Consider the following 16,483-nt stretch of genomic DNA (forward strand, 5'->3'; position numbering starts at 1 on the left):
ACCATGGCCTGATTTTCTGAGGCGCTCAGTCAGCTCCCACAGCTCCTCCTGATTTCACCTGGAATTGTAAGTGGCCTGACTTTTCAGAGGTACTGAGCACTTACAATTCCACCTAAAGTCAATGGCAGCTGAGCACCTCAGAAAAATGAGGTCCAGGTGCCTCAACTTGGACACCCAAAAACTGACACCCCAAATCACTAGTCACTTTTAAAAATTGACCCTGATGTCCAATCCTGCTATCACTCAAGTCAATGGCAAAAAACCTCCATTGATATAAATGGAAATAAGATTGTGCTTAAAACTCTTAGACAAGTAAATAACTTGCTTAATTACAACCTGTTTTCTTCACCTACAGCTATTGTATGAGTTTGCAAAAAGACTTATCTATTTGGGAAGCCTGAAGGAGGTACAGGGGACTCTGAAGTAGGTAAGATGATCAAAAAGACATCAACAGTATAGCGGGTCCTGGTGTATCCCCCGGTACATAGGCCACGTAACCAGTTTTATAATGGATTATATTAACACCTACATTGTATTATGCATATTCATGATGAGTTCAGCCCCTTTTTCTTATCTGAACTTCCACACCCCACTCATGTTAGAGTACCTAGTTTCAATAGGCTAAATAACCATGCACACGATACTCATTAGCATATTGTTTAATCAGTTGTTATAGTATTATTGCAGTTGGACATCGGCAAGTTTTGCTGACACCCATTTCATAGCAATCTCCCACAATATCAATAATTGGGATTCTGTAGTTTCCTATTTCACCATTTAGCAAATCTGTTAAAGTCACAAGATAAAGTGTTGCAGTTAAGTCACTCATTGGTTAGTTATTTGGGTCAATCAAAATTCAAGTCTTCAGCCTTCATTACTTTGGCCAAGCTATCTGTCTTATAGGCTTGAAGCCTGAAGCCTCTTGCATTACAGCATTAATGCTTATATTTTACCTATACAACCTGAATATACCTTACCACCATCCTACACAAGGTAAAGGTATAAGGGGATCAACAACAGAACCTGTGTGCAACTTCAACTATGGAAAGGCTGCTGCTTTTCTGCAACAATGGTTGTGGGCTCAAACTGGATGATCTTATTCAGACAAATGTTCAGCAACATCACAGGGGAAATAGTCTAGGGTTTGTTCTGTAGTTTGTCAAACTACAAAAGTGTCTTTTTAAATCTCCTCTTAATTACCTTCACTTTACTACCTTTTGACGTTACCTCTAAACTTTGAGGTAAGAATGCAGAACTGAATGCTCTCATTTAGTTCAGCAACTAACAAAGCGCTGAAATATAGATCTGTTATTTCCAAAGCCTTTGTGAATAGTCACTCAATATCACGTGACCTGTACCATGAACCCTAGGCACAGCACTAAATCTGGGGCATATAAGATGATCATGGAGAACACAATAGGCACCAAGTGGATACATACTGGAAGACAGGACATTGTAAATTGCCCCCACCTCAATCTCTCCTTGCTACTCCCATCTTCCCAACCCTTCAGCAAAAATAAAATTGAGGTAGGACTTTTAGGGGAACCTTGTGCTGATAGCTGAACCCAGATCTTGATTGGTGTTCTGAAGCATTTTATGCTCCTATAGTTGCCACTGGTCTGCTGCTTGTGGTCACCCCTCTCCTCCAGCCCATCCTATCCACCTATCCTAGGTGCAGAATGACCTCCATTACCAGAGTATCTGAGAACCTCACAATCATTATTGTATTTATCCTCCCAACATCCCTCCAAGGTAGGCCTAAGGTCAAAGAGAGGCCTCGGACACAGAGGAAGTCTGTAATAGAACAAGGACTCGAATTCAGGTCTCCCAAGTTCTAGGCTAATGCTCTAACCACTGGACCATCCTGCCTCTCTGTAGGTATATCTGTCTTCACCTTCACAGGACTCTCACCAACACATTCCTCCCTACTCCCTCTGCACTGCTACCAGAACATAACAACCAGGCACTGGACATAAGAATGGATGTAGTGGAAAACTAAAATAGGGAAAAAACACCAAACCCACTATCGATCCCAGTTGCAGAGACTATACCTAGCTTAGACAGACATCTGAATAATATTCCTCTTCTGTACTTTGGCATGAAAACTCTTCCAAGTTTTGCCAATAAAACCATTATTGAATTGAAATGGTGTCCTGGTCCAAACTCATAGTGAAGATAGTTTTGCCTCATACACAGGGGTGCACAGAGTTTCCAGACAAGGATGTAGGTCTGCTCAGCGTCAACGTTGTGCCTAATTCCCCTTGCACCACCTGGAACAAACCAGACCTGAAGGACTTTTGTTCCATTTCCTGTTAAATCGCATGTCCAAGTTAGATATGAGCCCAAACCAATACAAAGATCTGGACAACCCCAAACAGATCCATACTTCTCAGACTGGGTCCATCTCTACGAATAATCTACAAGTGCTGGTTTTAAAATAAAATAAAACCAAAAATTTATAGGTCAGCAAGGATCAAAGAATTCACCTTGACCCTGTTTTTTTTGGGGGGGCAGGGGGAAGAAACGTGAGAGTTATTTCTATTCCTGATGCAATGCCACAGACATCTCCTTCTACATTGGCCTACTGCCTGTGGCCATCATCAACTCTGTTAGGGTAGTTATTATATAGTCTCTCACTAACAGTTCAACAGACAAGGAGCACCAAATACGGAATATTCCATTACAATTTCAGTAGGTATTATTCCGACAAGTGTTCTTTAAATTAAAGCAAAGTAACCGGGTAATTATTCTTTCATTAGCACTAACAGGAGTTACACCTTTTGTCAAAGGGTCAAAAAAATCCATTTTAGGTTCTTATTTAGGATTTCTAAGATTCAGCAAATTAATAACCCTGATTGTCAATATCTGAAATCAACCTGGCATTTGTCTTCCAACAACTAATAAAAAACTAAATAGCAACAATTCAGATCCGGGGACATGTCAGACATCCAAAGTGCATCCCATGGAGATCTGTATTAAAGATACAAGCAAATTATTTTAGAAGTGCAGCCCCTGCGGAAATTACAAATTCCAGTATGTACCCTGGCCAGTCAGATCAAGAAAGAGCTCTGTATAAAAGGACCTGTGGTCTCTGTATTTAAGATGGAAGTGGCTGTAGTCAGTTCCATTGTATGCAAATAAGATGTGATCCTCTGGTATTGCAATGTGGTACTTTGGTGGCACAATGTTTGGGCACCCTTGTTCTAAGAGAAAGGGTCACTCCATTCAGGCCTTTATTAATTAGAATGAATATTTTCACTAAAACAACCCCTGAAACAGTCCTATGGCAAATGTAAAGCTGGACTCTCATCATTTACACAGAGCTTTAGCTATAAGTTGCATTGTGGTCATCTTGCTGTTTCATAAGACTCACCCTGTTCAGAAGAGATTCACTCAGGCAATAGCTAACCATGAATGACTCTTCTGAGACAATAAACCTATGATCTCAAAACAGATTACTTAATTACACTGCACACCCTTCCTTTGTGGAATAGAGAACTGTGAATTTTATGGAAAATAAAAATTCCCCAAAGCCATTTAAGATACACTTGACTGCATCTGCTCACTGAAAAAGACATTTGTTAGAATCATATAGGGATTCTTGCGTTTCAATGCTTCCCATCTTCATTGAATAAGCAGACAAGTGGCTGAAAAAAAGTTTCAGGAGTCAGGCAGAATTCCACAAGTCTATTTCAACTATCCCCCTTGGCAGGCCAAACATCTTACCATGCGAGGATGACTCATGGTTTGTTGACATCTTAGTTTCTTTCCTGCTGAATCTCCCTGAAACTTTTCCCATTGATCAAAATAATTCCAGCTTGTGACAAAAGAACTGAGAACTCCAGAAACACGTTTTGGTGTTTGAACATTAAGATTTACAGATAAAGGACTCAGAATTTAGGAGCTAAAGATGTGATGTTATTTTCACATAAATTATTCTCCACATCCATTTGATCAGGGGAAAGACTGATCATAAGAAGAATGCTGACGGCACTTCAGAACAAAGAACTCTTACAGGATGGGGGACTCTATCCTGGAAAACATTGACTCTGAAAAAAATATTTGGGGGCCATGGTGGATAATCAACTGAACATGAGCTCCCAGTGTGATGCTGTGGTTAAAAGGGCTCATATGATCCTTGGATGCAGCCCTGCTGATGGGGAGGGAGAAAGGGGGCAATTTAAAAGGGTGATTTAAAAGGGCACAGGCCACAGGCAGCAGGTGAAGCCAGGGAGGCCAGCTCCCCATCCATCTCTTCCACCCACAGCCCCGCCCACACTCCACCCTGGTTCGGCCCCAGGCCCCACTGGTCACTACATCCCCCCTTCCCCACCCCCACTCACTCCCCTGCTCCCCCCTCAGCACCTCCTCCGGCTCACTGCATCCCTCCTCCCCCTCTCCCCAGCTCAGCCCCCCTACCGCCACTTTCTGCCTGGGGGAAGAGGGGTGTGGAAAAGAGCAGCCTGAGTAAGGGAGGGGGCAGAGCCTGGGGCAAAGCAGGGGTAGAGCATGGAGTGGGCCTCGGGAAGAAGAGGCAGGACAGGGAGCTAGTCTCCCAGAGGGAAAGCTTCACCTGCGGCCCATGATAGTAAACCTCAGCCATCCCTGTGTGGGTGGGTGGGTGTGGGTGGGGGGGGGATTAGGGGAGGGGGAGAATCTGACTTTCTGCCCTGGGGGCAGGAATTGCTGTTGGCGGGCCTCCTTGGATGCATAAACAGAGGAATCTCAAGTACGAGTTAAGAGTTTATTTTACCTATTTTATTTGGCACTGGTGTGACTGCTGCTGGAATACTGTATCCAGTTCTGGTGTCCACAATTAAAAAAGGATTTTGATAAACTGGAGAGGGTTCTGAGACGAGCCATGGGAATGATTAAAGGATTAAAAAAAATGTGCCTTACAGTGGTAGCCTCAAGGGCTATTTAGCTTAACAAAGAGAAGGTTAAGGGGTGGTTTGAATACAGTCTAAAAGTACGTACATGGGGAACAAATATTTAATAATGGGCTCTTTAGTCTACCAGAGAAAGATATAACTAACAATCTAGTGGCTAGAAGTTGAAGCTAGACAAATTCAGGCTGGAAATGAGATATACATTTTAATAGTAAACGTAATTAACTATTGGAATGATTTAGCAAGGGTTGTGGAGGATTCTCCATCACTACCAATTTTTAAATCAAGATTGGATGTGTTTTCTAGAAGATCTGCTTGAGGAACTATTTTGGAGAAGTGCTATGGCCTGTGTTATACAGGAGGTCAGAGTAGATGATCACAGTGGTCCCTTCCGGCCTTGAAATCTATGAATCTCGAAGAGCTATCACCCTGTCTATTCTTTGGGATAGATGACAAGGGGGTTGCAATAGACAGGGATCTGTCAAACTTTGAAAATCAGTTGAAGTTAAGAAGCCAGGCACACAAAAGATCTATGGTTATTAATATTATGTAGAGTCTTACCTGTAAGTGACTCATTTAAATCTAATCCGGTCAGCAGTAAGTGAGAGAAAAGACACTATCATCTGAAAGCTATTTGATTATCATGACATAAATCAGTGGTCTGAGTCCAGCTCCTAGTGCATGTGTCTACATCACAAACACCACCACCCTGGATTGCACCTATGTCTGGTAGTGTCAGCAGAGGGGCACCGTTTTGAATGGACATGGAAAACGAACCACTTTCTCACTGTTAGAGACAGTTCTTCCACATCAAGGTTGATGCATGTAAGCAATATAGGATTCTACTCCGGCCCATGTTATGCATATTCTTTGGATAAAATGAGACCTGTCTCCAGAGCTGTCAATCTGCCACTGTTCATGAGGTCCTATGTTAATCCCATCTAAATTTCCAAGACAAGGCTCAGATGACCCAGAAATACTAAAGTACAAGAAAGTTTGGACTGATCTATGCCTGGTCCAAGGACTATCAGAAAGTCAGCCAAAGGCACAAGAGGACAGAAGCCATCTTGCTCAATGAACCATTCCGGAGGGAAGAATGTCTAAGATTGAGGCTACTACCCAGCACCAAAACTAGAGCCAGTCCCAATCCAGTTTATAGTGCTTATATCACTTAGTAAAGGGTGATAGGTTAATTAAGATGGACTTTGTAGTCTACCTGCTGAGGGCACTGGACAAAGATGTAGTCACACCCTCTCCAACTCACATCTGAATTTGGGTCATTCTATTACATTAGCTAACTTTCTGTAATGTTTTTGTATAGATGCTGATAAACAAAATACCCGTCACATTATGTTTTGTGACAGACAATTAGCCATGGTTAGGAAGATAGTAGTGCAAACAGTATTTCTGGGGTATGTATCAAGTGCAATACAGCTACAAGCACTAACTGCTGTGTCCTCACTCTGTGCCTGCACTGCAGGCATGTCCCCATTAAAGGAGGCAACTTCTTTTATTACTAGAGTGGAGGTTAGGCAGCAGTAACATATTTATGTTTTTTTGCAAAGTGACACATTCACCTTAAAGATATATTTTTTTAAATTCCTTGAGTTTGTTTCCCCAGATTTATTTAAACCTCTCCAGCAATTCAGATTCCATTGCCATCACTCATTTTCAATTTATTTCTGAAAGAGGGATAGAGAGTATTATACTTTTCAAGACATTCAACTCATATATATTTATTTATTTTACAACAGGCCAGAAGAGACCATTAAGTCTACAAAATCAGTAAACCCTGGTTTTAAAAAGGAATATACAACACAAGGCTCCCTTAAAATTTCCTTACCTCTGTTATTCAGACCTTTGATTTTAAGAATTTATTTTTCACCATTGATGCAATTTATATTTCACTCACCTTAGACATTGTGTGAAGAGAAAAGAAGATGGGGTCTCTGTTTCTTCTGAGAACTGATTTTTAGAAATGGCTGTAAAAGCCTGAGATGGAAAATGTCTTTTTAGCAGTAATCTTAGAATGTTCAGAAGTTATAAAATAGTTACGAAGCCTGGGCGCCAGCAGGGATGGAATGTAGAGAAAGACCTTGTAACTTAGATAAGGAAAGTTGAAAATACTGAGCTAGAAAATTCCTAGATAGGCAGGTTTTTTTAGTATGTATGGCCATGGAAACTGTGACATATAAAGCTTTTAGAATTCTATGTTAAGGGTTGCCCTTTGCATGAAGGGACCACCTTCTTTACGTAAAGAATAAATTTTGACTTTGTTAATCTGTTGTCAGCTTATTTTGGACTATCCACTAGGCAACTGACATAAATGTAAGGACCCCTGAGTTTGGATTCTTCCACAATTGAAACTAGGTTAATTTCACTTTTATTTTAGTCTGCGCAGAATTAATTTGACACCTCTACAGAGCCAAGTCTACCATATCTGGGGTAGTGTCCTGAGTTTGTGTTAGAACACTGTCTTTTCCGGGTAGATGGGACCAAACTGTTCTCTGGAATCATGTAAAGACCCAGGGCTACGTTCAGCCCAGCTGGCCCCAGGAGTTCAAGTTGCACATTCTTGCAGGAATGAAGCTTGCTACACTTCATTAGAGTGGATTTTTCAGCTCACTAGCAGTTCCAAAAATACTTTTTCTTTCAATTTGTTTCAGGTCAACTTGAAACCAAAGTTTTTCTGAATTTCTGGCAAATTGAAAAGTTAGAAAAAAATATTTGTTTTAGGTTGATAAAAACATTTTGTTCAACCTGAAAAATGTTTCACTCTGATTTGGGGTGGAAATCCAGGGCTAGATTCACAAAACTGAGGAGGTGATGGCAGGCCACACAGCACCATCATTGCCATCATTTTCTGAATGGTGCCTAAGCCCCTTTGCAAATTTAGCCTGAAAAAAATCAAAGTGTTTCATTTTGGAAATATCAGAATGGTTAACTTTGACATTTCTCCAATATTTTTCAACTGAAACAATTCACCAACTTCACACAACTTCTCAAAACGTTTCAATCGACCCCCATCTGCATTTTTCAGTGACAAAAGTTTCAGCAGAGAAATTTTACATTTTGCTCCCTCAGGACACCCGCTGCAGGAAAGCAGGGTCATTTCCCAATGGAGCACAAGAGGACTTTACATGGAGATTTCCTCTCTCCCCACCCCCTTATTTTTCCCTTTGATATCACAATGACCCTACTTAAGAGTTTTCTGAGCAGTTGACCTGACTATCTCTGTCACTTACACAATCAGAACTGAATACAACAGTCATTAATATCTTTGCTTCATTACTACCTTATTTCTTCAATATAGCTCATGTGCAATTGATTTTAGCTATGTGAAAAGTTTCACCTGTCTGCATTTATTCCATTGAAGCTGAAGCTAGACAAGTGAGGGTAATTAACAATGGTAAAAATTTACCAAGGATTGTGGTAGATTCTCCATTAGTGGCAATTTTAAAATTTGGATTGGATGTTTTTCCAAAAGATGGTCTGGTTCAAACAACACATACTGCAGGGAAGTTCTATGGCCTGTGTTATACAGTCGGTCCAGTCTAGATGATCACAATGGTCCCTTCTGGCCTTGCAATCTCTTAATCATTCAGGAGAGAGAAAGTTGACATATGCTGAATTTCTTAAAAGAGCCACTTTTTAATTTATGTTAATTGCATTGAGTTAACAAATTTTCAGAATTTACAAGGCAAAAATTCATTCTGCACTCAAGAGTGTTTGCTCTAAATTTGGCAAAGATAAATTTATTGAAGGGGATGGTATGATGAGATTGCCTACAACGACATGTGGTCCTCTGTAAATGCTAGTAGCGAATATCAAAGATAAACTAGATGGGGAGGGCTCTGAATTAATACAGAGAATTATTTCCCAGGTGTCTGGATAGTGGGTCTTGCCCAGTGCTTAGGGTCCAACTGATCACCATATTTGGGGTCGGGAAGGAATTTTTCCCAAGGTCAAACTTGCAGAGCCCTTGGCAGGGGGTTTAGCTTTTCTCTGCAGCATGGGTCACGGATCACCTGCTAGTTTGAAATAGAATAAATAGTGGATTTTCAAATCTTGATTTAAAGAATGCAAGTTACAGAGAACTTCCGTAACTCAGCTAGAAGTTATGGGTCTATTACAGGAGTGACTGGGTGAGGTTCTGTTGCCTGCAATGTGCAGGAGGTCAGACTAGATGATCAAGGTAGTCCCTTCTGGCCTTAAAGTCTGAGTCTATCTACTATACTGTAGCTTTAATCAACAACAAAGAGGTTGAATCCTTGCTTTAGCAAAATGGAATTCACCCTTAACTACAGAGTCGTGACCAGAGACTCCATACTACATTTATGAGGTTTATACTGGTAGAGTCCATTACTGTACCATCTAAGTGCCAAATACAGCAGAAAGATTCCCACAGGAGTGTCCATAAGAGACATCTGGCAAGATTTTTTTTTAAAAGGGGGTGCCTAAAGTTAAGTTCCTAGACTCGTATTTCAGCTCCTAAATAAGGACCCTCATTTTCAAAGTGACTAAGCACCCAACAGCTTCCATTGAAGTCAAGTGTGAGCAGCTGGATGCTCAGCACTTTTGAAAACCAGGACACTTATTTATTTGGTGCCTCACTATAAATGTAGGAGCCTACTTTTAGGCATCCATTTTTTTTAAGTCTTGGCCCCTGTTTTTTAGTATCCCTTTGGTTCAGCTGCTTTTACTTGGGATTTGCATATACACATATATTTCATTTACTACCTCTGGGCCAAGGAGTTGGCCAAATTTTTTAGGACAGTAAAATGATAAGTTCCACTACATGTCCACCCCCTGTAAAAAATTTCATTTAATTTACCTTTATTTTTAGAGAGCCTTGTTGCTGAGTTGCAATAGCATAGTACGGCATCCTAGAAGAACCCATAAATCTCCATTATTGTTTTGGGCACCTTTTTTTTTTTTTTAAAAAGGAAAAAGAAAGAAAAAAGAACAATAAAATCCAACTGCTTAAAAGATATGTAAAACAACAACAAAAAAGGACATCATCTGAGACCAGGTCTGCCAAATTCCAAACTGAGGCTAATTTTTATGGCTGGGTGAAAATATTGGTTTGTAATGGAAAGCCTGACAGGCCCATAATTACAAGAGCCCCATTCATGCTGTTACACTAAACGAAGTAAATGGAATTTTAAAGGAACTGCCATAAAAATAAGTTTATTTACCTCTAAGGAGCTCAGCCCTGGAGTTGTACCCTGGTTTACTGCTCTCCATAACTCAGCAGCCAATGTAACAAATAGATATAATCACCTTCAGGAGAGCCCAGGCAGTTTTTTAATAGCATTCTTACAAGAAGTGTTATAAGCAACAGCAAAGGGTAGGTCGTGCTATGTTATGCTGGAAGGGAACCTGCATTAAAGGCTTGACCCTGCATTGGCAATGGTGAGAGGAAAATTATACTATGGCTCTGCACCGTGTCTAACAATCACTCCATCTCCAAGCTTAATGCCATCTTAATGCAAAGACACTAATTCTCATCTGTCTAGGATCTTCTACAGCACCTATCACTGTGGTATCCAAGTGCCTCTTGTTCTAAATACCCATGCTCTATTAGTACTCTAGTAATTGTCCTGTCAAAAATTTAGGCTTCCTCCTTGCGATCCTTCCTTCTCCTATTTAACGCCCTTCCACTTGAATTTCCACAGTGGCTTCTCCTCTTTCCCCACCTTAAGTTCAGAATTCTACTAATTTTTCCCAAGCATTGTATAACTCCATCCCTTCTCAATATTCCTACCCTCATCTCCTCCTCCATTTCCTCTTGTTCCCTTCAGTTTGACTATCTTTTACCTGCTCTAGACTTACTCCCTTCTTTTATGACACCCATATATATGAACAGCCTATCACTTAATGCATGTCAGGTTTCAACTTCCAGAAAGAGACCAGAGATCTACTTATTCAGGCCCTGATTCAGCAAGGTACTTAAGCACCTGCCTGAATTTTGAGCATGAGCGTTGTCCCACTGACTTAATAAATTCCAGACAGTGCATTTTAACAAAGTTCAGACACTTATCTGGAAACTCCTGGACACCCCTGCCCCAAGCACATACCCTCCCATTTTGCTACCATAACCCCCTCTTGTTTTCCCCTCAGGAGAGTCAGAAATCTGTGAGAGCGCTTCTGGGATCCTCCCTCAATCAGCAGCAGACATGGGAAAAGAAAGGGTTCTCTAGCCACTGGCAACACCACCAGCAGGCCCACTGCATGATCTGGCAATAGAGTGACCAGATAGCAAGTGTGAAAAATCAGGACACTTTTTCCAGAGGGGGGCAGATGGTATGGCTGTATATATAAGACAAAGCCCCTAATACTGGGATGTCAGGCTGACAAACAGGATGACCACTCTTCTAGCTCCCGCTACACTTAAGATCGCCAGTGTTCTGGGAGGAGTTATTTCAGATGGCTTTGCTGTTGCTTTTTACATAGCTCTCTGATTTATCCGAGCACACACATCAACAGAATCAAAAATAGTCTTCAGTTCCTTGGGCCTTTCCCACCCTTTGATGATCAGTTTATTATACTGGTCTGTTATTGGTCAGCCAGGGATCATTTCTCCATTACACTGTTCAGATGTCTATTTTTTGTTTCCTAGCACAAGTCATTTTAATTATAATAATACATTATACTTTAACACCTTCCATCCAGGGATCTCAAAGCACCTTAGCATTTTCTTTAGCATATAATGTAAGTATTGTTAGAGGGACCAAGACACAGAGAAGTTAATCATGTTACTCAATAGCACACAAGAAGCCATAAGCAAAGCAGGAATTGAACCCTCCCAGTCCAGAGCTTTAACCACAAAACTGTTCTGTCTTCTCAGACCAGTCTGGCTCATTTGCAGCCAAATGAATTTTTCATGGAGTATAAACATAGCAAGAGATAGGGAACTGTAGCAGAAAGACAGGAGATAGACAATGTGAACCATGGAACTTTTCTATTCTATGCTCCCGTTGACTAGATCCCAAAAGAACGAACACAAGATTTATGCTCCTCCCCATCTCCCCATCCCCCACATCTGAACATCTAATCAAAGAGGCTGATGCCAAAACCTGTCACCATCCATGCTTTATTATCAAAGTAAAACATTGGACAAGATTTTTATTTTCCACAAGAAATAATAATTTTTTGCCATAGAAACACTCTAGTGAATTGCATTTCAGAGTGAACCCTATGGCAATATAATACACTCAGTAACTAGATAACCATACCAGGCAGTCAAGACCTATTGTAATTACAATGATGTCATCCTCTCTACTAAGCAATGTGATTATAAATCATGTATCTAGTCATTACTCTGGAATGCAATACCAGTAACTTTTTTGCCACACTCATCTCCAAAAAGTAACAGTAACATACATTGATTCAGATTCCCCTCAATATGGGGGATACATTTGTATCAATTCCCATTAGACATCCCTAAAACAATGCACCAATTGCAAGATTTTGGGAAGATGTAATTTGCACTATAAAAACTTGGTAATAAAATCCAACTCAAAATTGAAAAAGGTTTAGTTTCACTCAATAACATGATTTCTTTTGTTTATCTTTTTACAGTGCAAATATTTGTAATAAAAATAACAAAGTGAGCATGATAGACTTCGTATTGTTGTAATTGAAAATATATTGGAAAATGTGGAAAAACATCCAAAAGTATTTATAATACATTTAAATTGGTGTTCTATTATTGTTTAACAGTGCAATTACAACAGCAATTAATCATGACTTTTTTATCTATAGTTAATTTGTTTTGCATTAATCACGTGCATTAATTGCAATTAATTGACAGGCTTTAGTTAGTATACATTTATATTACAGTAGCACCTGGAGGCTACAATCAGTGATGTGGGCCCCGTCATGTTTGTACAGTATCTAACATATAGTAATGATTATTAGCCTATTTATTTGTGGTTGCATCCACTATGTATGCAGCACATACAATAAGGAATGGTCCCTGCCCCATGGAGATGACAGAATAAGGGCAGATGCATGCACAGGTCAGAGAAGAGGAACACAAAAGGGATTTTCTTATGCAAGTCAATGAGATTCACTAAGTAGCATAATAGAAGTAAGTTTTTAAGGATTTAAAAACGGGTTCGGGCCTTTTTGAGGCAGGTCAAATCACACACTGGGGGTGGAGGGTGTGCGAAACAAAAACAAAACACAGATGTGAGTGTTTCAGAGATTTACAATCTAGAGCATTGATCCTGCAGTGAGCTATGTACTGGCTCATGGGTCCAATAACATGGAGCTCATAACAGGATCAGGGCTAAGGAACAAATACCATTTCAAGCTAGGTTTCAAATAAGGTTGAAATCATTTTTCATATCAGGAACATCTACTGAATAAGGACTTATTTCTTTTAGTTTTCTTACTCATAATAGAAGCCATAACCATGCAGTATCCATTAACTTAACCAGATTCAAATGACTTCATAATAGGAGAGACTTATATTAAGGAAGAATTTCACTGCATTCAGGTTTGTAGGTTATTCTTAGATTTCAGCCCTGGACTTTTATTTCACAACACATTTCCCCAATAATTGGATTAAGCAATATTCATTTCCTCTCACAGGACATTAACTGTTGTCAATATTTACTTCTTAATCAATATTAAATAGCTAAAAATAGGGAAGAAAGTCTCTTGATTTAAAAAAGAAAAATTCTTGTGCTCATACTAGACCCTAGCAAGCAATATGAAGTCACTTACTCTGAAAGGGGAGGTGTCTGATTCATAAGAAAAGAAAGCTACATAAAAAGGATCAATCATTTGACAGTCATGTGATCTTAAGAACCAGAAATAAAAGTATATAGCTGGTATGTAGTCCAAAAGCTAGAAAAAATATTTTATTTTTTAAAAATTAGCTTATCCATATTGTGCCTTCTGACCATTTTCCTCCAAGGGCATTTCAGACAATAGAGTGAACTGCTGATCTCTTTAGTTCTTATCCTTCCAGAAATAGGCCTAATTTTAGTTTAAGTAGGCTATGATATCTCTAGAGCACACAACAGGTTTCCAGTAGCAATTATGGCTAGCAGTATATTACAAACCGACAGACTTTGATTTAGTCCACAGGCTTTTCATTGCAGGGGGGGCGGAGGCTTCTGCTCCCACTGTAGTCTAGAAAGCAAAGGCACACAGCTAGCTTTGTTCTTTCATCTTAAAGCTTCTACTCTTCCAAGAGATAAGTAGTAAATGCTGTTTGTCGGATTCTTTCAGACTGCAGTGGATTGTTTCTATATGATGGGTCTATCTCATCACTTAATCAGTGCATATACAAAAGCTGATACTTATTTCTACTGATAATAGGGACTTCTGGTTTCCATTAACCACCACCTAGCGATAGAAAAAAGGGAGTTTGGAGGAAGGGGAGCTCTCAGAAGGATCAGGTTTGGGTTGCATATTAAGCCTGTGGAAATCACACACCACACAACGTACAGTAATTCAAACCCGTTCCCACAAGGAATTACTCAATACTGGGTTATAGTAGTAAGACACCAGAAACACCCACTTCCCCCGCCTCTCAGCCTCTGTGTACCTGTCGGAAACGCTCCACCGATCAATAGACCCACCGCTAACCCGGAGCTAAAGACATCCAGATTTTGGAAGAGCAGAAGCAAACTCTGCCTTTTCTAACCCGCCCTAGCAGTTAGCAGGAGTCCCGGCTATCCTGGTTGCGGTGGGCGGGGGTAGCTTCGCATGCCAGACGAGCCACAAGACCAGAGCCGCGGGCAGAGCTCCCTTCGGGGCGAACTGAGGCTGCAAGAGGCTCCAGGCAAAGAGCTACTTTATTCCCTCCCACGGCCGCGGCTCGCTTTGCGGACGCGTGCACCGCACCCACTCCAGTCCCTTCCTCCGGCTCGCTTCTTTGCAGGGCTGCCTGCTGCAGCAGGGGAAGATAGGAGGCTGCACCGTGTCATCTCTTTTCCCACCCCACCTCCGAACGGAGCGTGCCCGGGAGAGGGGGAGTCTGGTCTGCAACACACACACACCCCGACTCACCCAGTCCGCTGATCTCCTGGCGGACGCTAATGCGGTTCCTTTCCTCCACTATGGCCCGCAGCATCTGCTGGAGCGATCGGTCCAAGTCTCCATTCTCCTGCCCAGCCCGGCCGACACTCTTGAGAGCTGCCATGCTGGTGCCACCGCCAGTGATTTCATCTCAGTCTGCCTCTGAGCTCAGACTGCAGGACTGCCCCCTCCCCGCCCCGCCGCAACGCACCGCACCGCAAGCTCTAGCTCCGAGGCAGAGAACGGGGGCGGCCAGAGACCTGAGGGGAGAAGGGCGGCCGGATGCTTTCTGCTTGAGGAGACCAGAGTGTTTCAAACAATAATAATCCGGATCCTGAGTTGGGCTGGGTGAGAGGAGCTGCTGGCCGGGGAGGACTAGTCCCTTTGCAATGCCAAAGCGCCTTGGAAAGTTTCCGACTCTTTATCCTCCACTCGCCAGAAATATCAGTTTTAAGCCCGCTTCTCTCGGCAACCCGGCTGCAGATCGATTGCAATTTGCTCCCAATTTACCCAGGAGGCACTTCCGCCTCCGATAGCCCAGCCAGGCGTTGCCGGGGCTGTTTGCCTACGATACTTCCTGAAACAAGCAGTAGGGAGCCGAGGCGAGTTAAAGAGACACCAGGCAATTCTCCACCAATGACCGCAGAGAGCTGGTGTGTGACAAGAGGAAAGGGGGCGGGGAGGGCTACGGGGTGGGAGTTTGTTTGAAGTCATCTCTGCCTCTCTGCTTGTGCGATTAATCATATACATACATATACTATAACTATAGTAGAAGAGATATTTCCTTTGACTGCCTCTTGGCCACTAATCCATTCCTCTCAGGATCTGTTCTAACATTTCCAAAGTCCAGAGCAGCTTCAAACAGATTGAAGCAAACTGCCCTGGTTTTTCTCTGCTTTTCTGTCCTGTCTGTTCAGTTAGTCCCTGTCTACACTTGGAAAAATCCACGACAAAGGCTGTCAGCAAGGAATCAGCTAAATCTGGTGTTCACCTGGAAGCTTAGCCAAGGACAAGCGGTGTTCAGCTGCACGGGTTTAATCATAGGTTTTGAAATGGTGCTGACTTTCAGATCCATCAAAAGTTGAATTTTCCATAATGTTTCAACAGGTTAACTAACAAGATTGTACATTCCGGGTATTGTTATTTGGTAGTAAAGTGAAGAAGCCCTATTTATGGACCATGACCCTGTTGTACTAGGCATTTTACAAACATGGAACAAAAAAAATCCTGCCCCAAAGAATTTATAACCGAAGTATAAGACAAGATTACAGGTGCCTACAGGCACACCGATGGGAGAGTGCAAAGAAACGATAAGACAATAGTCTGCAATAATCCAAATCCAAATGTGCAATAAGTGTCTGTGCCCTATCTACACTAGAATTTACAGGCTTTCTCAGTTAACATGTTAATTAACACATGTTAAAACACAACTAAACATTCAAGTATAGATAAACCTGTGGATTATTCCTAACTATAGTTGTAGTGATTTCAGTCCCACTTCAGTTGCATCTGTTATTGACACCCATCATCAGACAGTATTTTTGCTAGTCCCGACA

At 41.4% G+C, this 16,483-nt stretch overlaps 1 protein-coding gene across 6 annotated transcripts in view; it reads right to left on the reverse strand.

The window, feature by feature from the left end:
* The window catches only part of KIAA0930 (KIAA0930 ortholog), a 137,864-nt gene extending 122,373 nt beyond the window's left edge, over positions 1-15,491 (reverse strand). For 4 of the 6 annotated variants that reach the window (XM_067559358.1, XM_067559359.1, XM_067559356.1 and 1 more), the window contains exon 1: positions 14,919-15,491. In XM_067559358.1, the coding sequence (XP_067415459.1) occupies positions 14,919-15,051 (133 nt within the window). In that variant the 5' untranslated portion in view covers positions 15,052-15,491. Of the gene's footprint in view, positions 1-9,723; positions 9,815-14,454 lie in introns of all 6 variants that reach the window. The other 2 variants (XM_067559361.1, XM_067559360.1) reach the window with 2 other exon arrangements.
* Between the last annotated feature and the right edge of the window lie 992 nt (positions 15,492-16,483).

The sequence above is a fragment of the Emydura macquarii genome, unplaced genomic scaffold (genome assembly GCF_026122565.2).
Source record: "Emydura macquarii macquarii isolate MOO-44397 ecotype Brisbane River unplaced genomic scaffold, CSIRO-AGI_Emac_v2 contig_2205, whole genome shotgun sequence".
NCBI lineage: Eukaryota > Metazoa > Chordata > Testudines > Chelidae > Emydura > Emydura macquarii.